Source organism: Podarcis cretensis (genome assembly GCF_951804945.1).
Source record: "Podarcis cretensis genome assembly, chromosome: 1".
NCBI lineage: Eukaryota > Metazoa > Chordata > Lepidosauria > Squamata > Lacertidae > Podarcis > Podarcis cretensis.
Window position 1 is genome coordinate 48,636,721 of NC_137170.1, and position 23,498 is coordinate 48,660,218.

A 23,498-nucleotide genomic window follows, 5' to 3' on the forward strand; every position below is an offset into this window, starting at 1 on the left:
GCCTTTACCAGCTAGTGAATTTCACTGTGGTTCTCCTATTTGAAATGCAGAGAAGTACATACAGAACCATATGGCAAATGTGCAGTATTGGTTCATAAACCATTAGGAGGAGTCAAGATGGAGAACAAACTGATACAGTGGAAAACTCTCCAAAATACACTTAGTAGAACTCGCCTGCAAAGAACGCAGATGGCACACTTCACTATTCTGAACTCCAGGTGTGTGTCCAGATTAACTCCAAACCATCTTAAATATAATAATCTGAAATATGTATTTGAAATATTTCCTCTCCCTTTCTCGGTTTTCATCACTGCCCACAAAGAAGTTATTTTTGATACACTTGGGGAGCGGTGGGTAAGATGCTTCTACCCCAGAACACCAGCTCACATCTATTTTGAGACCTTGCATTCTGGCTCAAAATAAATAAATAAATAAATAAATTCATTTTATTTTTTTCATTTATTTGTGCTATCTATATACCACTTAAATTACCAGAGTCTCTAAGCAGCATATTGCGTGTGACACATTAGCACGTAAAGGCTTAAAAACAGTAAACATCTATTATTGTTTTGCCAGTTCACCATTTTTAACCTAAATTACAGAGCTTAGCATTAGTCAGGGCTCAGCCCCCAAACCTATTATACATTCCAGAGCTCAGCTCCACAACATCTGGAATAAGGCCAATGTCTTAGAGAACAGGGACAATGCATTTGTCTCACCACTTGAGTGCAAAGTCCACCTACCGACCCACACATGGGATATGGAACTAGTGGCATGCTTGAACCCCAGCACCTCTTTTGCAGGAAAGCTAACCAGCGTTTATTGGTGCCTCTCTGTTTTCATTCTAACTGCAGTGGCCAATCCATGGGCTCCCAGTCAAGCACTTTGACATTTCGTTCTAACGTCTCATGACACCTTGCTCCCCCGTCACCTTGCTTCTTTTCCTCCCCTTCTCCCTTCCTGCCCCTATGTGACTTTACAGCAGCTGTGGGGAGGTTGCTGTTATGACTTTGTGCTTGGAGTAATTTGTTTTCTTTCTTTGGAGGTAGGGGAGAGACTGAATTCTTTGAGAGTGATTTATCACATGGCCAGCAGGAGCGAACCTCATTTATTTGTCTAGCTGCATATGGTTTTAGCACCTATGATTGCGTGCTGATTATTATATGGTGTTATTTTTCCCAGTTGTATACTTTGCACCTTTTCATAAGGTTAGATTAACTGGTTCCCAGTGGCATGTTATTCATTACTTTGTTTGCTGGCTGTCTGGAAGGGCTTAGCCTCTTCCATCACTCCTTGCCTTGCTTCAGCCATACTTGCCTCCAGACAAGCCAACTTAAAGCTTAAGTTCACCAAGGATGGACCACCCCACTTCTAATTTAAAATAAAATAAAATAAAATAAAATAAAATAAAATAAAATAAAATAAAATAAAATAAAATAAAATAAAATAAAATAAAATAAAATGGTTCAAATATATTTTTTCCACCACTGCCAATAAATATTCTAACAACCATTCCAAATTCTGTCAGGCTTCCAGAAATGTGCATTTGGTATTCTAACACTATTGCATTTGCTAGAATGCAGAGCCCTATAGACTAACTTTCTATATTTTAATCCAGGCTTCCTCAACCTTGGCCCTCCAGATGTTTTTGGCCTACATGATCCCTAGCTAGCAAGACCAGTGGTCAGGGATGATGGGAATTGTAGTTTCAAAACATCTGGAGGGCCGAGGTTGGGGAAGCCTGTTTTAATCTCTTTGGGCTAAATAATCTGTATCCTTGTAACAGAATATCCGTTCCTCCTCACCAAATCAAAATCATTCTTACAAACCTAGTATGTTTAAGCAGCATTTTATTTTATAATGCTTTATTTACTGCAAAACACTTGGAACATTGGAAAACAAGCAGGAGAAATTAAGCGATGATACAGAAATTAGAAATGAGCATTTTCATAATTGGAATCTAATATGTTAGTGATTTCTATACACACATGCACATACACACACTGATGTTAACAAGCTATAATATTTTCATATTTCAAATCAATATTTGACTAAATGATAATTTATACTTTCTGCACATGCGCAGCTTTCATGTGAGGTCGTTTTTTAAAATAAATTTGCCATACTACAAGGTGGTTCAAGGGTTTTAAAGCCACTTTCTTGTGTCTTCTGTATCTCCTTTAACTTCCTTAAAACATAAAGGCCATCTGCTTTCAAAATGAGGCTGGGAATGTTCTGGGAAATGGCACTATGTGGTCATATCGAACAGTTTCAAGGATCTGTACAGGGGGAAAAGATGGCCACCCCATGGAATAACATGGGAACAGCCATCTTTTTTCCATATAGCCCCTAGAAACCATGTTACATAAGCAAGTAGCAAATTCAGTTGACTGAGTTTTTCAAATACCTTCAGATGTAAACTCACATTAAAACAAAGTGGTCTTGGGGCTTTTAAAAATGCTTGCTAAATCTCATAATAATAGTCAACCAAATTTATACTGAACCGGTTCACAGATGTCCTATAAAATGCATGTGAAACTTTCTAACGGGTTTCAAGTGCTGGTCAGTTTGCATCATATTGTAACTCATTGCAATCAGTGCCACCATCCCCTTGCCTCCCAACTAAAATAATATCATTCAGGTCCCACTTACCACTTTCCTTACATTACTTGATTGAATCAAGTAACTTTTAAACAATAGAACTATTTGAATTTTTGCTCACATTATAATAGAAAATCTCTATTGAATCTCTATTTAAAGTGCCCAGATTTCTGGGTGCCAAGGCTGGCTTTTAAAAAAAAGACACACACATACAGAACCTGTCTTCAGCTGCTAACCTTAATAGATTACTCATTCTTCCTTTCAAATAACGTCATGTACAGACCACTAGTTGCTGCAAAGTATTTACTTGACTGCTACTGCTAGCTTTCCCAGAGCTGTTTATAGTTCCATTTATCCACTCATTACATCATCCTGTGGTTTTCTTGAAAGGTTGACAGTGTAGGCTGGCTGCACAGCTGGAATCCCTCTTTACCCCAAACTTAAAAACGTTGTGGTACAAAGGGTTCTGAGCAAAGCCCATACCTTGCAGTGAAGGGGCTACCCCACAGTCCCTCTCTGAAAAGTTGTCTTCTCTGTTTGATCCGTTAGCAAGGAAAACCACCAAATTTTCAGGCATTGCCTTCAAACTCCTCTCGTGACGAATGAGTAGCACCAGCAATTAACTAATGTGCTCTAGGGCAGTTAACAGACTAGCCTAGCGGAAGAAGGAAGGTGTCCCTGGTTAGTGCTTAGACTTAGGCCCCATATCTGAACGGTGGCCTCCTTGCCTGCAGACCCTTCTCAGGGACTCAGACTGGTAGCATGGGCCTGGTTGGTAATTCCACTACCCTCAGAAGTTTGGTGGTGGAGCTCCAGGAAAGAGCATCAGTTTTGGTGGCAGATCCAAAACTGAAGAATTCCCTCCACACAGAGGTGCATCTGGTACCTTTATTATGTAGCTTCCACCTCATGCCGAAAACACACCTCATTACAGTGGTACCTTGGGTTACATACGCTTCAGGTTACAGACTCTGCTAACCCAGAAATATTACCTCTCGGGTTAAGAACTTTGCTTTAGGATGAGAACAGAAATCGTGCTGCGGCGGCAGCAGCAGGAGGCCCCATTAGCTAAAGAGTTGCTTCAGGTTAAGAACAGTTTCAGGTTAAGAACAGACCTCCAAAATGAATTAAGATTTTAACCCGAGGTACCACTGTACCTGGCATTACACAAACACACACAACCTCCTTTAATTGGTTTTGAATTGATTTTAATATTTTTTTATAATTGCTGTAACCTGAGACCTTATGGTGAAGAGTAAGAATATGGAATAGTAATCAGAATGATATTTTTAATAAAGTCCATTGCTCCTTACCCAAGGTAACCTGTAAAATATATCCACTTTTCAGCTTTTCATTCTCAATTCAGCCTTTAGAACTAGTTACAGATAGGTAGCCATGTTGGTCTGCCATAGTCAAAACAAAATAAAAAAATACACTGTATCTGAAGAAGTGTGCATGCACACGAAAGCTCATACCAAGAACTAACTTAGTTGGTCTTTAAGGTGCTACTGGAAGGAATTTTTTTATTTTGTTTTGCCTTTAGAACTGTGAGTTTCTCCTAGTCTCAGATTATACAAGCAGAATCAGGAGTCAATGCTGGTAAACATTCTGAGAGATTAAACATCACTATGTCGGAAAATTGAGGAGTATGGCTTCATTTTGTGCAGAATATATTTATTTTAGCTAAGCCCAGTCAACTGCCCATCACATGTGCCCAGAATGCCTTTCTGACTGCACGTAAAAAGAACTTCCAAAAGTCAGACCACAAAGCTATCACCTAGGATAATTATTAACAGTGGAAAATTCTTTGGAAAGATACCAGGGGGAGGAAACTCTCATCAGTTTGATTAATAAAACTACAGGCGGGATTGAATTAGCCCCCGTCTGCAACATGGGAAGGAAGATAAGTAAGCATTACCTGAATTTTTCATACTAGAACTGTTCAGTTTGGAATCTTTGATGACCAAATGCTTAATCCAAAGGGTGGGAGCTGTGATCTCTGAAAAACAAGAACAGATGCCTTTTAATATATATGTGTGTGTGTTCGTGTGTGATATATATGTGTGTAACTAATGTATTAAACAGTGTTATGGTGCTGAAAAGTAAGCTACTAAGCTAAGTTCAAGGCTGGGACCTGGATACCTATAATATTATCCCCTACATACTCAGCTTGATCACTGCATTCTGCAGGAGAGGGCAGCAATTAAGTTGATTAAGTCCTGTGCGTTATAAAACCTTAAGATGACATCAAATCAAAATATTCTGAAAAAATGTAAGATAAAATAATTTTTAAAAAGATGAAGAAGAAAAGCTACTTTTCACTGGCCAGGATTCAGCTAACTTGCCCAGCACATCTGCACAAAGCTCCTACAGTGGCAGCCCCACACTGGGAGTCATTTCCAGAGGGCTTCCACACACCCCAAACATCAAAAGGTTCAGGGGGTGAAGGGTTGCTGCTGCTTCAACTGTGGAGCTAGATGTCCTCTTCCAAGTGGGACACAGCAGGCACTGCTTTGGATCCCAGAAAAATGATGTCTTTAAAATTTTCCTTCTCATTTTCTATGCCACATAATTTGTTACTTTCAGAAAATAAAACAAATTTGTTGTTTTCTTACAGACTAGGGGCTCCAAGCTTTAATCAATTTATCTGGTAGATTGAATTACCGTATTTTTCACTCTATTACACGCACCCAACCATAACACGCACATAATTTTTAGAGGAGGAAAACAAGAAAAAAAATATTCTAAACGAAACAGTGGATGTATGATTTTTGTGGTTCATGCTGTGGCCACAGACATGTGATCTGACGGTGAGTTTGGGGTAGCCCAATGCAAAAATCCTGAGGATCCATGTGGATCCATGTTTGTAACCACGTTTCTGCACCACTGCGGCCCCAGGCAACAGTGGGTGTGTGATTTTTTTGGTGCAAACTGTAGCCATGGACATGCTATGTGATCTGATGGTGAATTTGGGGTGACCCAGTGCAAAAATCCTGAGGATCCATGTGGATCTGTGCTTTGTAACCATGTTTTAAGTGGGGAGGGAAGGAAAAGCACTCAAGGGACAAGGAGCACGCGTGGGGTGGGTGGAGAAGGATGCTGTTAATAATGCAGAAGAGGGGTATAAGGGGAGAAGAAGCACACATGGGGTGTGTGGAGAAGGATGCTGCTAATAATGCTATTTAGCGAGCTGAGTGGGGAGGAGAGAGGGACAGAGAGCCTGCCTGCTTTAAAGGAGCCAACCTCTCCTCTCCCGCTTTGCTCCTTTAAAGAAGCAGGCTCTCTGTCCCTCTCTCCTCCCCACTCAGCAGCTCTTCTCCCTCTTTGCTGTTTCAAAGCGAGCCATGGAGAAGGGAAGCATTTGCTCCATAACATGCACAGACATTTCCCCTTACTTTCTAGGAGGAAAAAAATGCGTGTTATGGAGCGAAAACTACGGTAGATTAAGAGCTTTAATCAGACAACCATTACAGCAGGCTAAGCACGAGCACTTCAAGAAGGGCACAGGGCTACCTCAGGTGCCATCAGCCCGGTGAGGAGCAGAGGGCGGTTATGAGTGAAGAGGGCCTTTTTCAGCAGTGACATCCCACTTACTGAATACCCTCCTTAGAGAGGCTCACCTGGCACCTGCTTCCTGTAAGTTCTTCTAGAATCAGGTAAAAGACTTCTTAAAATTTTCTCAGTCCTGTTAAAATGTGCTGTAGCTTTTAAAATCCATTTTAGCTCATACATTTGCTCTCCACTTTTTCTGTTTTAGAATTTAATTTGGCATTAACTTTCATTCTGCATCATATTTTATGATACGACTGTTTTTAAATTGTAAGCTACCCTGAGAACTTTTATTACAGTGGTACGTCGGGTTACAGACGCTTCAGGTTACAGACTCTGCTAACCCAGAAATAATACCTCGGGTTAAGAACTTTGCTTCAGGAGGAGAACAGAAATCGTACAGCGGCAGCGCAGCGGCAGCAGCAGGAGGCCCCATTAGCTAAAGTGGTACCTCAGATTAAGAACAGTTTCAGGTTAAGAACAGACCTCCGGAACGAATTAAGTTCTTAACCTGGGGTACCACTGTATAGGGTGAGCCTATAAATATATAAACTCTAGATAATAAAAACAGCACTGCCATGATTTGTGCAATCACGGCAGCTGTTTTCCAAGTTGCTGTGTTGGGATACTGCTTGAAGCAGTGGAAAAATATGGAAACTGAAGGCCCAATTCTGCTGTTATATACCAATGTGTTTTAGAAAACCTCAGTGCCCATTTCCACACACCTTGTGTTTGAGTCACTGGTGTTCTTCCAATACCATGTGACTAAGTGGTACAAGCAGTTTCAGGCAATTAATAAGGCGGGAAAGCAGGAATCTCTATAAGGGCCCTGTATAAAGTGTTATATAAATATTTATAAATAAATAAAAGTCAAAAGTATTCTGACAATTTCCAGAGGCGTAACCATGTTACTCTCTCATTACAACAAAAATCTTGCAGCATCTTAAAGACTAACAAATTACTGTCTAAGCAGCAAAACAAAGAGTGCAAAAAATACAGTGTGTACAAAACAAAAACAAAAAATAGACAAAGTTGTGTAAGAGAAACAAAACCTTCCTTTACATTTTTTAAAAAGGAAAGTTTGAAAGCTACAGTTTTTTGGGCGTTAGAGAAATGGATTAGAAGAAGAAAATGCTTCAGTTTTTTCATTTGCAGAGTGCGGAAAAAACATTAAAGGAAAGGGGAGATTTCTTATTAAAACCAGAGTAGTCAGTTGTATATATTGATTTGTTTCACAACATCAAGACTCCAGTCTGTGAAACCAGGAACAAGGCACTTGATCTCAGTTTTTCAAGTGTTTGGGAGTTTAGTAGGTGTTCAAGTTCCAATAACCTGATTTTCAAAGATGTAGTTAATAATGGTAGCACAAATCTATACCGCAGAACTATTTCAGTTCAGGAATTTTGCCTATTAATTCTCTTTCTCTGTGTGTTCACAAAACAAGAACAGCATGTTTTTGCAGAACCAGTCACCATTTTAGTGCAACTAAAATTCTCAACCCATATATTACAACATTTTTTTAAAAAAATTAAAATTCAGGCTTTTGGTAGCTGCATACCTGCAAGTTTCACAGATTTCTAAAGAACTAAACCCCAAACCAACATACTGGGTGTAGAAAGTGAGGTTCTCATTTTATATGCAAAGCAGAACAGGTATGGTGAGAGAAAATGCTGCACAGTCCATAGAACATGTAGCTCAGCAGAAGAAGAGTCCTAATCAGCCCCTAAGCAACTAAAAGCTCTCTCAAGTAATTCTGTAAAACACAGGAGGGATGACCAAATTGGCAGCTTTGCTCTTGTTCAGTATGGATACCAACAACTCCTTTTCACCAATATGGGGAGCAATTGCAAATCAATTTGAAAAGTCACTTTCCAGCACAGTACTATGTATGTCTACTCAGATGCCTATTTCACTGAGTTCAATGGGACTTATTCCCAGGTAAGTGGGTATAAGATTGTCCCTTAGTCCCATAAAAGGATGTAATTCCACATATAATATAATAATAAATTGTTATTTATACCCCGCCCTTCCTGGTTCAGGAAACCAGGCTCAGGGCGGCTAACAACAAATTTAAAACACTTCATTGATGCTACAACAAAGCAAAACAAAAACAGCATAAAATATGGTATAAAGCATAAATAACAATAAAATAAAGAATCAAAAACCAATTTAGGGGGGAAATCCATCCAATAAACATTAGTTGATCACCAGGGCTAGTCCCACTTGGGCCAGCGAGGAGACCAGGGGAGAACCAGCTGTGGGATCCCAGAGCGGGCAATCTTCACAAAAAGGGGAGGGAGAGGGAAGGAAGGGAAACAAAAGATCAGGCCAGGTTCAAATTGAAAGCTAGGCAGAATAGTTCTATCTTACAGGCCCTGCAAAAGGAAGTTAAATCCTGCAGGGCCCTGGTCTCATGGGACAGAGCATTCCACCAGGTCAGAGCCATCACTGAGAAGGCCCTGGCCCTGGTGGAGGATAATCTAACTTTCTTAGGGCCCGGGACCTCTAAACTATGATTATTCATGGACCTTAAGGTCCTCTGCGGGGCATACCAGGAGAGGTATGAGATATAGAGATATCTCAACAAATGAAGTGAAAGATCTGATAATGTGTTCCTATTTTGTATTTACCAGTAGCCTTGTTTCCAAGTTGTCCACCGCCTATATTTCAAGTGGCCTATTTTTCTTAAACATGGCGTCGCATGCAGGAAGTGGCAGACCTTCCAAATATTTCCTCTTATCTTTTGTTGCTGTTGTTATTGAGAGGTGCAAACTTGGCTGTAAACTAATTCTATTGTCACATCGTGATTACAGAAATGGATAGTCACAGATATGGCAGTGAACCCAGTTGACACTGGCATTTGTTCCAAGCAACCCAATATCCAGGGAGAGTTATGCAAAAAAATTAACACCCAAATCAAATATATTGTGTGATGTGGTGGTAGGCATTTTTCTTATGGGATAACAAAATACTAGGCTGACACGTATTACGTGAGAATAAACGTCTCTGAGGTTCTTACCTTCTCCGTCAAAAACAGGCTGGGTCTCCATGGTGGGTGTTGGTTTCGAACCATCATCTGAATTGAGAGTTAAAAAGAATCGAAAAGAAACTACCATTATTGAGGTAAATACTATCTACTCTCCAGTATTGTTGAATGATTGGGATTTTTACATGGCCCGGCCAAGTCCATCAGAGAGAAAATCACAAGAATAAGAACACAAAAGGCAACATACTTTAAGGAGTTTGCTTAAAGAATAACATAGCAGAGAATTATTAAAATCATTTTCAGAATGGTCATTTTTTGTCATCCCTCACATTCATTGCATTGACCAAAACCAAAGAACATTCTCCTTTTTGGTGTATTGTGGAAGGCTGCGTGGCAAGAATGGCCGTCGTTTGGATCAGATGGGCTTAGTTTATTCATTGTGGCCCTAGTTACCTATTCTTTAGATGGCGGTTCCCTGCTTCTTGGATGTGGTATCACACTAACACATGGCACAAATCACAACTTGAAGGCTTGGGAGCATGAGATGTCACGATGGGCTAGTATATGAGCAGGTGAAGTCGCACCTCACTGTGCCAAAAGGTTAATTCATAGAAGCCTGTCAGCACAAGGCCACCGTGTTAAGTAATGGATATGAAAACTAGGCCTAAGATTCTGTTTGCTAAAATGGTTGGCCTTCCAGATATATTTCATCTTTATACTTTTCATGGTTGTTGAAATATCTTGTTTTCTGAATCTTATCAGCATGGAATCTGGCATCACAATTTGCTGCACAGAAATTAGGCTGCAATCACTAGTATGCCATATTATTTCTAATGCTTACATTGGCAAATCACCAATACCAACATAGCTAAAACAGAAGAGCGTCTAGAAGAAATGTGTTCTTATTGGCCTCCCTTGTTCTGAAATTCTCCAAGTGCAAAGATAACAATGAAGCAGTTCTCATAAATGCTTGAACCTAGTAAAACCCAAAACAAATTAAAACCATGAAGAAAAATAATCTTTTGAAAATTGGCCACAGAATGAAGCAAATGGGGACAAAGTCATTCTCTGACTGATTCAGCCCATGAATGCCTAAACTTACAACCCCATTATCTCATTTCAAGGGGGGAAAGGGTTTGAGGTCAGAAGACTTTGGATCTAGAGTTTGAGCATACATGTCATCAATGAAAAGTAGCCATTGTTTATCTCCTCTACTGGTATTTGTATTACGTATGTGCTATAAGAATACATAAAAAGTTACAATGTGCAAAAATAAAACCATAAAAAGCATTAGTTTGTCTGCTTAGCTGGGTCATGTAAGCATATAAAAACAAGTGACATCATGAGAATTTGGGGACATTTACAGCATATTGTGGCTTTAAATACCTTGTCACATGTTCTGTGTCCTCATGTCCTGACACAAGATATACAGAAAGAAAATCTCAGTTACAAAACCATAGTATAATATGATGAAGTGCTATGCAACATTTAAAACAAAAATCCTTGCCCAGTTTTCATCAACTGGTAAGCTACCACTGCTGAATTTCCAGGTGCAGTAATCCTAAAAGCAGAGTTTCCAAAAACAGGGGAAATATCATCCTTGCTCCAGCCAACATACAGAATTCCACATAAAAAGAACAGGAAGCAGATGAAGGAAGAAACATATGACCCAATGAGGTTAATGTCAAGGTGGGAAGGGAGATGCAAGGGCAGTGTTTTATTCGCCTGTGTGTTGTAACCAGGGTGTGTGATTCAACTCTTAAAAGTTTAATCACATTTTTAAAAAACAATTGATTACAACTTGGTAAGAAAAATAAAGCACTAACCAGTTAACTGAGAAAACAAGCTTAAAGCCAAATAGTGCTGATACAGAAGAAAGTTAGTTGCAGTTAAAATCAATTAAGCTAAAGCTGTTGTTTTACAGAAGCCGATTTTAATGCTTTCCAAGTTGTTAAGCAGTGTTCCTCATTTTAATTAGTGACAAGATGACTAACTTTTTCTAATCAGAAAGTGTTCTCCAAAGATTCTCATTCATTTCAGCAGGATTTAGGTGCAACTAACTTTATCTAGTATTGGGCTGATGTTTCCCATAGCTGGATTAACAGTTGCTGATCAAAAGCCCAGAACTGTAATCCCATCAGTTTCTGCATGGTCACCAAACAGTGCTGCCTGCTTCCGTAATTTCTATTAGAAATGAAAGATTTCAGGGTTTTTTCCTGCCAATAACTAAATCAGGACTGAGTAATTATTTGATGCAGAATAAAGAGAAACCAGGGCATCTGGTCTCCTCAAATGATGCTTAAGATGAAAAGTTTTGTAATGAACTTGTAGATAGATAGGGTATAAATAAATATATAATAATGATGACAAATTTTTCACCCTTGTTACCTGCTCACACCAAAGACAGTTTTCACTAAATTAAAACACACATTCTTCAGCAAGATACATATCTCTGACCGTTCCATTTTTATTTTTTATGTCTGGAACAAGTGACATTCCGGAAGACTAACATTTGCAAAACAAGATACATTCCATTTTAGTCATAGAAAACCCTCCTACCCTTGTATTATGAATATTGCATTATTATTTTTTACTTAGTTGTAAATTGCTTTAGAGCTTTTGATTTGGAAGGGACATATATAATTAATAAACCTAATCTAAGCTAACATGATATCAAATTATTTGGCTTATATTGAAAAGTCACAAATATAATCACGGTATAATAGTGCTCTGAATGTGAAGTGCAGATAGGACCTAGAATAAAAAAGGCTTGATGGGAAATGAAGGCTTTCTATGGGCCATTTAAATGTATTTGTGAGAGAGGGCTGTTGTTATATTAAGAATACAAAAGGAAATGACAAAATACATATGTCATAAACCACCCTGCTTACAGGGGCGTGGAAATGATATGTTACTTAAGACAAGGCAGTATTGATTCTAGTTTTAAAGGGCTTTCATAAAAGGGGGTCAGATATCAGCCTAGAAGATATCAGCCTAGAAGACTATAAACACAAAAATGTTTGGTTAGAATCCAAATGCTTCAACATTCAAGGCCATCGTGAACTCCAACCTGAGAGATAATTGCACACTTCTGAAATAAACGGTGCCTGCTTTTTACAAAACACTGCCAATGCTAATTGCAACAGTATGCTGAAAGAATCTTCAACCAAGCAGAAATGAGACTTTCTGGAATACATTAGTCTCCCTCCCTTTCCTCCACCCCAAATATCTCCCTTGCAGGTGCATCAGTATGAAGGAGGTTGGGGAATATTCCTCAAAGACTTTGTGATCTAATATCGTCAAGCCAGTATACTTCTGCAAAAGACAGCACAGTTCTTTGGTGTTGCACAGACAGCTGGAAGTCACTTCGACCCCTGATGACATGATTCAAAGCCTCTTCTGTTTGGCTTTTTGATTCCTGATTGACACATTCACTGCTGGCTGGAGATAAATGCCACTGAGAGGACAATGTTGATCCGCTCCAGCTATTCCTGTGAAGGACTTTCCCCCCCTTTTTTTGAATAATAAACAAAACAAAGATGGTGTGCTTAAGTGTTTGAATAGAGCTGGGGATAGACCGAAGGAGAGTATAGTGGCTTTAAAGAGGTTGGCAAGTCACTTGAAGAGTTAATTGTCTGGGTGTACAATGCGTTTATTCTGACCACGGACAAAGCATCCCCTCTTCCTGGAAGCAGCCCTTTAAAAAGGATATGTCAAAAGGGCCTGCTGCTGCTGGGTTTTTCTTACAAGCTGCATCACTCTGGCACTGCTCTGAAAACCGTGACTCTTGAAATCTTGATACAGAGCACCCCACCCACTCTATACCACCAAGGGTACAAAACCACATCCCACTTGCAACCCTGCTATTAATTTGTCCAATTGCAAACCTGCCATTAATCTGTATGGCTTTAAAGGTAAAGGTACCCCTGACCATTAGGTCCAGTCGTGGACGATTCTGGGGTTACGGCGCTCATCTTGTTCTATAGGCCAAGGGAGCCGGCATTTGTCTGCAGACAGCTTCCGGGTCATGTGGCCAGCATGACTAAGCCGCTTCTGGAGAACCAGAGCAGCGCACGGAAACACCGTTTACCTTCCTGCCGGAGCGGTACCTATTTATCTACTTGCACTTGACGTGCTTTCGAACTGCTAGGTGGGCAGAAGCTGGGACCAAACAACAGCCGCCGACCATCTGATCAGCAAGCTCTAGGCTCTGTGGTTTAGACCACAGCGCCACCCACGTCCCTTTGTATGGGTTTAGATAGCATTTAAAGAATGGCTTGGGGTGCAAACAGGTAGTTTAATAAGCATGTCTGGAAGCTTTTTTCTTCTCTCCCACCCTTTGGCATGGATACCAAGGGAAGTTAGGTTTCAAATTTCATCCGGGACAAGAAAATTTATGTATCTAATTAAAAGTATGAAAGACACACAGAATGTGTCATCCAGAGATACCGTCCACCATTAAAGGAAATTTGCAAGGCATGTGTAATATCAGTTTATGCCAACTCCTAGGCTTTGGTCAATCAGCCACACTGTCACTCTAACTCACTGCACTCTGTCCTCCAGTGGTGGTCCCTTGGTGTTACTGGTCTGGCATGGGACTGGTTTAGCCAACGCATCTCCAAACACAGTGTCAAGAAACATTTCCTGGCCTAGATGTAGCTTCATTTGCGGAGAACAGGATCAATGAGAACACCACCTCCTCCTGAAGGTCTTTTTCAGAAATGGCAGAATAGGATCAGTTCTGGGAACTGCTCTTCCCTTTTTTTCTGTTTGTAGCTGATGGAGGATGGAAAGGAGAGGCTTGGCATTGGCAGCCTCACCTTGACAGAATGGGCGAGTTTTCAGTTCAGTAAATGCCATCACGATAAATCAATTTAGGCATGCTTTCTTCCATCCTTAGCCCTGTACATCTTGAAGTATGATAACCAACACAATTCTGTCTACACAGGGAGGGAGAGATGTTTGTTAGTGCTAGTGATCTAATGCAGATATACAGAACACCTGTCTGGACAATTACATGTCGCATGTGTCTTAAATCATTTGTCTCAATCAACTTCTAATACACACAATTTTATAAGCATCAATAAGTAGCATGAAAGTGTCACCATTCAGCTGGGAATGCACCGTGAAATAGATACTCTTATCCCTGTTCTGTCTAATGGTGAAATCGCTCACCAAAGCTTTCTGTACAATTTTTGACACAGCCCAATGCAATAGCCATTCCTGGATAACCAGGCAGGTGTGTTCACAAACAAGTAACTCTCTCACACTCCTTTACTGGGACACGTTAATATATTGTTGCCTATTGAAGCAGATAGAGGACTTTCCTTTCGATAAGCACAATGACCAGTCTGGAAAGGAACTATGACCAGGGAGTTCCAGGGTCAAATCCCAGTTCAGGGTTCCTCTTTGAAAATAGTGGGAAGAGATGAAGGGAGGAAAAGGAGCCATTGATTTCATGTAAGCAAAGCCTATAATTAATGTGTCTTTTTAATATATGCCTCCTAAGTTGTTCTATTTAATGCACGTTTTCAGTAGTTCAATGCAGTTAAAGGCACCTGAGAGAACACCCTGTGCCTTTAAGCTACTTTCTGCTCAGCCCAGCAATCTCTCTCTCCCGAGGAAAGTCTCTCCATAAAACCTCCCTCACATCTTCAAGGCTTCGGGTTGCAGAGTGGGGGTGGGTAATGCAGTGAGTTCCCAGATCAATGGCCATTTGAAATTCAACCATATGGTGGAAGCCCTACAGCTGCATGTGTTAATTACCACACGTGCCCCCCTGTAAAGCGGTCTGTTCGACACAAAAAGAAAAACAGAAGGGGGAGAAGAAGAAAAAGACTGCTTGAGAGGATTAAATAAATAGTCCAAATTTTTTGCCTAATTCCTCCCAGACACACAATCTGCCTTCCTTCTGAAACCTGCATGCTTAGGACCCTTAATACCCCCTTCACATATCCAGCCATGTGCAGTGAACCTAGGCAAAACTATTGCAAAGTGTACTTTTCTCTTCTCATCCCTCTCCTCCCCTCCCTCCCTCCCACTGCCGTCTTCTTTAGAGAACTAATTTCTGGCTGACAACCAGACTGAGTTTTCGGGCTTACAATATGCCTTTTCATTTCCTCAGAGAAGAGAATGGACACCTCGTCAGCTATGTCTGTATTGCATGTGAGGGGCAGAGAGAGAGTAGGGGGAGAGGGGGAGAGAGAGGGAGGAGGAGAATGGGAAGGGTGAAAATAAAGGGATGGGTGAATAACAGACTGAGAACGGCACACATACAAATCACTGTGTTATGCTCTCTTTTGACACTGCTTTTCTTCGAAGTGAAGAGTGAACAATTTCAACTAGAAGCAACAACCCAAGTTCAACAGGTATCAATCAGCTGAACAATTCCACACTCAAAAAACACTATTAAAAAAATTGTCACAATGAAGAAGTAGAGGGCCTCAGCGAGATGGAAGGAATCACCTGGAATCATCTCATGGTCCATTTCATAACAATTTCAGCAAGAAGGGTAAAAAAGAAGCAACACGCTAGCACCAGTCCAAATTTTAGATGGAATTAAGTTTAATAAGCCCACTTTCTTGCTTTAGTGCAGCTGTCAGCTAATAAATGCCACATACCTCTCTGGACAGGATCACAAAAGCAGACTAGGTTTACTGCCTTTACCCCCACCCATAGCAATAGTATCAACTTCCCTAATATATAATATCTTATGATTTTTTCCTATGTAGTCATCACTGTCTGGACCAAAGATGGGGAACATAAAAGTCTCTCCCTCTAGTTGGCTAATGAACGAATGTCCGTTGCCAAAACTTAAAAGTCTTATTTTTGGGCGAATAAATAAAAACTATATCCTGAATCCTAGCAAGCTTCTACTCCCCTTTGTTGTGCCACTCTGCAGCCATTCAAGGCAGAAAAAGAAAGACAACTCATTCTCAGTGGCCATCAACGTGGCTTTAAGGAGACTTCTGACCACATTCTTATTTTTCTTGAATGAATGTAACCATTCTTACCTACATTCAACAAGTTAAGCAAATAGTCAAAAAGCTTGATACAAAATTCCAAGAGACATTCAATGTTGAGCCTTTTCAAGAATAGAACATACAGTGCCATAATTTTCAATGGAGTTCTTTTTTCTTGTCATCTCTAAGACCTGCACATCCTTTTCTTCTAAAACTCCAGCTGTATACATATCAGAATCAGTGCAAGAGGTTGTTATTCTTGTCCCAGGCTTTCTCCTCTGAAAATAGATATTCAGAATGATTCCAGTCTTTATGAACTCACACACACTAGTGACTGATCAAGAGTCTCAGGGCATCTTAAAGATCAATATTTATTGTGGCATGAATTCTCTTGTGCTTAGTGTACAAACTCTTGAGTTCCCCAGCTGCACCCACTTTTAAATTGCTGGCCTATTCACTTAACAGGGGGCAGGGACAGGACCGGTGATCTTACATTGGAATTGAAGCCCTGCTGAGGAAGGAATTATCACATCACATTTCAGTTTAATAAACAATTCATTTTGTGAAAAGACTCTCCATATGCAGTCAAACGGATTACCCATTGACTCTGGAACTTCTGGAATTTGCTAACCATCACAAAGGTGGACTGCTAGATTCCCACTGAGTCAACAGTGGATGATTTAGTGCCTGAGGCATGCACCTGTTTGCCTTCCGCACTTAAAAAAAATATTCTGACTAAAGGAATGTGAGCTAACCTGGTTATAAGACTGTACAATGATGCTGTTAGCCTAAACAAACTGGAACACCCTCTGCTGACTCTCCAAGGTCTGTGTGGGGGAGAGATCCTGGCTGCATCTTAAAGATATAAGACTTAATACTTTTGACAGGAAACTGCGAAAACCAAAAACTGATGTAAAAAACACAATTTGACAAGTCAGGTGGTGGATTCAGGTAAAGCTCAGAGAAGCAGGTGTCCTGGATTATCTATGATCAGGCAAGAAATGTGACCAGAATAAAAGCAGAATCAAAAAGTATGAAGTGAAGCAACATATTAGAGGAAGGAATTCAATGTAGTCCTAAGGAATACAGTACAAGCATTCCTGGAATAATCTCCCTTCTCCTCCTCCCGTGTGATGTTCTGGGGGTTCTTCTAACCCTTCCCCAATTGCAGGGGGCGTGGATTGCAGGGAGAGGAGAGAAGTGGAAAGCCCCACCGCACTAGAGGATGTCATGCAAGTTTCCACTAGCAGGGCTTGTTATTTGAATCTGGACCATGGAAGAACCAAGGGCACAGGTGGCCACCCCCTTCCTGATGCTAAGTAGGTGAGGGTCTGGTTAGTGTCTGCACAGCTGTCTTTGCAGGATCCACATGCACCGTGGGTTTCACTGACAGAATCAAGGTGGGATAAAAATGTAAGAAAATAAAGATCAGGTAAAATATAAAGCAGAAAACAAAATCACACTGCACTTTCAAAATTGGGGTATGGAGGCTAAATTGTTTTATAGACCAAAAACGAAAGAACAGTGACTACCATATTCAAAGCCAGCTCACAGAGTTCAAGGCAGTTCAACCATCTGAAGTCAAAGCCTTCACTCAAGCCAAGGGGGAAGTCATTTATGCAATTTCTAATCCATAGAATCACTATGGAAATTGTAGCACATCTATGATTTGATTGTCCTTTGGATGCTTGATACCTGCAAACGTTAGCAAGAATTTACAGAAGGTAGGCTTATTAGGGGGTGGGAGAAATTCTCTCCCACTCTCTCTACTATCCCCAAACTGCATAAAACACAGACTTGCGCACACTTTTTGGATGGTGTAGGAACATGCAAGCTTTGTTCTGCATGTATCCCTTTGAGGTTAAGGGAGAAATGTGCTCTTTCAATAATGATTTGTCAAGGAAAAAAAGTATTTTGATGACTACTGGGGATGTGTGTGTGTTTTTTTAAAAAACACACCTGGCAATTTACTTTCAGGACTAATAACAAGACAAACAAATGGGAAAGTTCAATGCAAGGGCAGTGCCAGAAGGATGGAGACACATAAAAATATTGTCAAGCTTCAGTCAATTCACCGTTCAACACATGGCAGAAAAGAGCTGATCTGATCTGCTTTGCATCAACCACATATGAGAAGGATTAAAGGTCATAAGTGGTTAATCCAAGACTGCAGATGCATGAACAAGAGGTTCTATAAACCTCAGTTGTTGTTCTCACTTTCAAGGTGACGGAAGCTGAATCACAGGGTTGAACAAACATATTTGACAAGGCAAATTGCAAAACAGCAGACAATTTAGCTTAGAATGGACAGATTTCTTATTTAAAATTTATATTCCACTTTTCACCATCAATGTAGAACAGCACTTTATAACAATAAAATATACAAAATTTAAAACCTAAACTTTAACATTTTAAATATCAAAAATCTAAAGTCTCAAAAAAAAATGTTTTTTTTAAAAAAAGACATTGCCCAGACCTCAGTGAGATCAACACCCCAATGCCGCTCTAGAGGGAGGCAAATGTTTTATCAGTTCAATAGAGAGCTTGGGAAAAGGCAGGGTGGAAAACTGAAATGAATTTTTCTCTAGTGAAAAACAGGTTTCTTGCTGAAGGACACACAAAAGAATTAGCAGATCACAGAGGAGTATTAACCCCAGTATTGCACTTTCCTCCTTAAGCGCATGCTCAAGAGCCTCTCCCGGACCCAAAAGATGATTATAATATTTTGGTTTCACATGGTATTTAATGGCATGTCTAGCAAAGGACCCAAACTCCCACTACTTCCAGAAGTCCTGGCTTGATTGTCTTGGGCATACCCACTCCCTCATGTTAACTAGTGAGGACAAGCATCAGAAGATGCATCTTACAAAAGTGGAACGCAGGGAACAATCCACGTACGGAATGCCTGCTGACCTATCTTAAAGGTTTACAACTGGGCAGCCATATTCCAAAAGTATCCATTGTTTTCCTCACTCAAATTCTGAAAAGGCAGGATCACGTTTTCTAAAACTCCAGATAAAAGAACCTCAACACTATAATCAGTCATTCTAGAACAGCAGTAAAGGAATCCAAGCCAATTTCTAGAGGTGCACTGGGAGGTGAGAGGAAATCCCTATTGCACAAGTGGAAATCCTTGCACAGGCTTTCACCGATGGAATTTGTTAAGTGAATATTGCAGCTAAATCTGAAACATTACAGCATCTGTATCAGCCTACCACAAGTCTGTGCCCTCCAGATGCTTGACTACAACTCCCACCAGCCTCACAGGGCTCTGCTTGTTGGGCTGGAGGGGTCCAAAACATTTGGAAGGCAGCAGTTCAAGGAAGGATGAATATCCCTACTAATCTATTTCAGATTTCCAGTTTTATAGTCCTTATTTTGACAGCTCATATTGCAAAAGCCGACACTTGTGTTCCATCTCTAGCTCTTCTGCCTCTTTTAGGCACGCTTGACTGTATGCAAAAATTCCTATGGAATTGAATGCAGCAATAGAGTTTTTACATCTGAAGTGAAGAGGCAAAAACAGTATGGTGGTATGGGAGATTTTCCCTCAACACAAAAATTCAGAAAACAGAATGCAAAATTAATCTTCCAGCTCCCCCCGCCCTTCTGGAAGGCTAGCTGGTGTCACCTAAAATATTAGTTAACTCAAGTTATTCCTCAACATCGTGTATTCCTACAACATTTAAGTACTTTATACCAAGGTGAGAAGCTGGTGGACTGTACTAGTAATCTTGCTTGTAAAAAGTATTCAGAACGGTTCTGCCAGCTGGTGTAGAACTTCCTCATGGAAAGTGCAAGGCAGCATGAAGTTGTATAGTTCAACAGTGCTTTAGTTTTGGCCTGATTATTCCCCTGCTGAATTCAAAATAAATAAAACACTTACAAGGCAATGATCTCAACATCACAGTGAGAATTTACGTTAGGCCAATGCGCAGCACCTCTGAAAATTCTACACTTGGGAACAGCTGGCCCATAATTTAAAACGCATGCTCAGCATTGCTATAGATCTGTGTTGACCATGCCAGTCTTCTGTTCTTTCAATCTTAGGATAACTCAGGAGGGCGACTCAAGATTAACACAGTTCATGAGGACTATCCTGCAGCTTCTGCTTTTATGTACTCTTATGTACTCTTATCTTTTATGTACTCTTATTCTCCTCATGAAAGCAGAACTTAAGACTCAGAACTTGATACCATGGCACCATTTGCATTATAGTAATGTTTTTGATATTATGAGAAGTTCCAACATGACTTAAGGAAAATGACTGGAAAGCCCTACATCGGAAAACAAAACAAAACCCACTTCTGTGAGCACAGAACTCCACTCACCTTTTCTCCCAGAATTACCCTGTCCTAAAGGCCTGTCAGTTACTGAACCTTAAAGAGAAGGAAACACATAATTCTGTTATTTAAGAGATGACATGGGTAAAGCAGTCACAGATATACAATCTCAACAAATTCAGCCAAATCCATTGGCACAAATTTGGCCCATTTGCCTTAGATGCCATGCCCTAAAAATAATAAAAAATAAAAAATTCCAAGCAACTGCCCCAACACATGTGTCCAATCCCCAGAAATCTTGCTGCTTCTCTAGCCACTTTTGTACTGGGCTCAGTCATTTTGTAGAATCCAGTTTGAAGGATACAAGTTTACTATCTGCAAGAGCAAAGTACAGAGGAAGGGGTTCCTTTGAAATATGAGTGTTGCAGTCTGGTCTGATGACGTTACAGACTGTATGGCCAGAATGAAATGTGTTGATAGGCAGGTGGTAGATACTTCATGGACAGATACAAGACCTGGTTGATGGGGGCAGTGCCTGGACTGGCACAGGAGACCACAGATGGCCTTCTGTCAAGATTCCTAAAAAACACTGCCTAGTAGCTGTATTTTAGTCTCCAAGATTTTTTTGCCAGCAACAGATATTGGTTTGTCAGGCACCTGCCCCACCCCCTCCATGGAATCCTATTGTGCCCACCATTTAGGATAGACAGAATGGGGTGGGGGAGAGAGAGAGAAAGAGAAAAGAAAGGCAAGATGCTTGCTGGAGATAGATGGTCCGGTTTGTAATATATTACAAACGTTTTCTGAAGTCTGGTTTGGCCTAAATCCATTTAGCGTATTTCATCCCTAAAAAAAATCCTGTTCTAACCAACTCTTTTGACAAGTATCTATTCTAACATAATTTATTTTTCATGGAAAAGAAGCCACTCAGACAGCATCAAGAGGCTATTTAAAAATATATTCGGTTTGATACCCAAAGAGTTATAAAGCAATGTGTCATTGAATGGAGAATCATATGTTCACAGGTGCCCAAGCTAGAGCACATGCTGGAAACAATGTATGCCAATTATCATGACCAAAAAACGCGGAGCAAATTCAAACTGCTTTACTCTCTTCTACTCATTTCACCTGATGGTCAAAACCATTTGCAACATATAATGAAGATGAGCTGTGAATGAATGACAGTTTTCAAGCAGCACTGAAGATTGACCTGGCCACAAGATGGAGCAGCTATTATCTCAATTCCCTGAGTGTAGGACTAATTTTGCGTTGTATGAACGGGTCCAAGACCTTTGAATTAAAAGCCAAAATGCTTGTCCCTTTCTCTTCCTATTTGAGCATCAAAAGCAGCAATCATTTTTTCTCAGCCCTCAGTACCTGAACATACAGGAGTTTTGTTCTGTACAGAAGAACCACTGATGGGTTTGCCGTCTGGAGTGACGCACCAGCAGTATCCGGTATAGGTATGGCACTGCACCTGTTTGGAGAAGAGGAAACTTACTAGTTACAGGGTTCCCAGAATCCACCTGCAACCTGTGCTCATCCAATAACCCAAAGTGAATGTGAAAACTTTTGTACTATTAGAGACATTAAAGAACCACTAGAGTTTAAGAAATAAACATTTTCAAGGGAAATGAGAAAAGTGTTTGTTTTGCACTTTTTGATTTAATGGTTATATCTCCCAGTCTAGGCAATATCTATATGCAAACAAAGGAAGAATAGCTGGTCCATAGCAGGAAGGTAGCAACCAAAATCAGACAATTTATATAAAGCCTCTGGCTTCCTCAAACAAGTTAGAGACAGTTACTGCAAAAATAGGTGGAGCAAGTTTAGCACACATTGGAAGAGAAGGAAAAACAGAGAAGATACATCTTGAAGGTCACAGACCCCAGCTACAGACCGTCCTCAATCACCCACAATAGCAGAGAGATGAGCCCAAGAAGAAGCTGCTGCACTGCACATCGGGCAGCACAAACCCTCACAACATGAGCCCTAGCCAGGAGGAGAAAGCAAGAACCAGCACATGCTTCAGATTAGGGTTCTGGGGATAGCTATAAACTACTCAGCTGCTCACTGCCTCTTGCAACTCCGCTCAGCTCTTTTTGGCTCTCTGGCTGGACAGCTCCACTGCTGCATGAAGAACCTTGCAGCAGACCTGCTCCCTAACCTGCTGGATAGCTCCTCAGCTTTGCCAGCAGGGCAGGGAAGTCAAGCCACAGTTATGTATTAGTGGAACAGGGCAAACCCTCCATGAAAGAAACAGTGGAGCAATTCGTACAGTAATATAATCACAAGACCAGATACAAGACAAATGAATAGCTTTTGTCAAGATCTTAGAGATTATCATAAGTAAGCAATAAAGTTAAACGGAATAAAGTAACACAATCAGTTAAAAAGCTGAAGCAACACAGCTCCTGACTTGCTGGATTTATTTCAGACTACAAGAGGTTTATTGATCCTTTGGCAAAATGCCTGATTGCAGCAGTTCATGAAACCCATATGAATGGGATGTTGCCAAAGATCGGTAGTCATATGAACCTGGCCATATATGGAGTCAGACAATTGGTCCATCTAGCCTGGGGCCCCAATGAGCCCACAAAGGCTTTCTGTAGCCCATGCACAGTCCTCACCCCCTGCCCCAAATGATACTGAAAAAAGCATTCTATTGTAACCAATAGAACAGATTGCAGTACTTACCTGAATGTGGTGTGTGTGGTGCCCGGAACACTTTCTCTCATTTGCAAGTGTGCTTATGGGCCCAAGGAGGTTGGTGACCCCTGTTCTAATATTGTCCACTAGGACAGGCAGCAGTTCATATCACTTGGTACCTAATCCTATCCTACTAACTGGAAATACTGGGAATTGAACCAAGGACCTTCGACATACACAGCAAGTATTCTGGCACTGAGCTATGGCACTGCCAAAACAATCAAAAACTTAGGGAAAGTGTGATGCATACTCTTAATTAACCAATTTCTTTTTTAAACTGTAATTTTTTTAAAAAGCCTAGCAAAAATGACCAATACAATCTGCAATAATGTTGAAGATCAGTTACAGGCAGCCCCTTGCTTGTGCATATAACATATAACTGAAAAACACTGAAAAAACCTGTAAATG

The 23,498-nt window shown here is 40.5% G+C and overlaps 1 protein-coding gene across 2 annotated transcripts in view; it reads right to left on the reverse strand.

The window, feature by feature from the left end:
- The window catches only part of SMOC1 (SPARC related modular calcium binding 1), a 60,358-nt gene that overhangs the window by 16,410 nt on the left and 20,450 nt on the right, over nucleotides 1-23,498 (reverse strand). The window contains exons 4-7 of one of the 2 annotated variants that reach the window (XM_079990321.1): nucleotides 21,759-21,858; nucleotides 20,430-20,477; nucleotides 9,170-9,259; nucleotides 4,520-4,600 (exon numbers count right to left, since the gene is read on the reverse strand). In XM_079990321.1, coding sequence (XP_079846447.1) covers nucleotides 4,520-4,600; nucleotides 9,170-9,259; nucleotides 20,430-20,477; nucleotides 21,759-21,858 — 319 coding nt within the window. The remainder of the gene's footprint in view (nucleotides 1-4,519; nucleotides 4,601-9,169; nucleotides 9,260-20,429; nucleotides 20,478-21,758; nucleotides 21,859-23,498) is intronic. The other variant, XM_079990322.1, reaches the window with a different exon arrangement.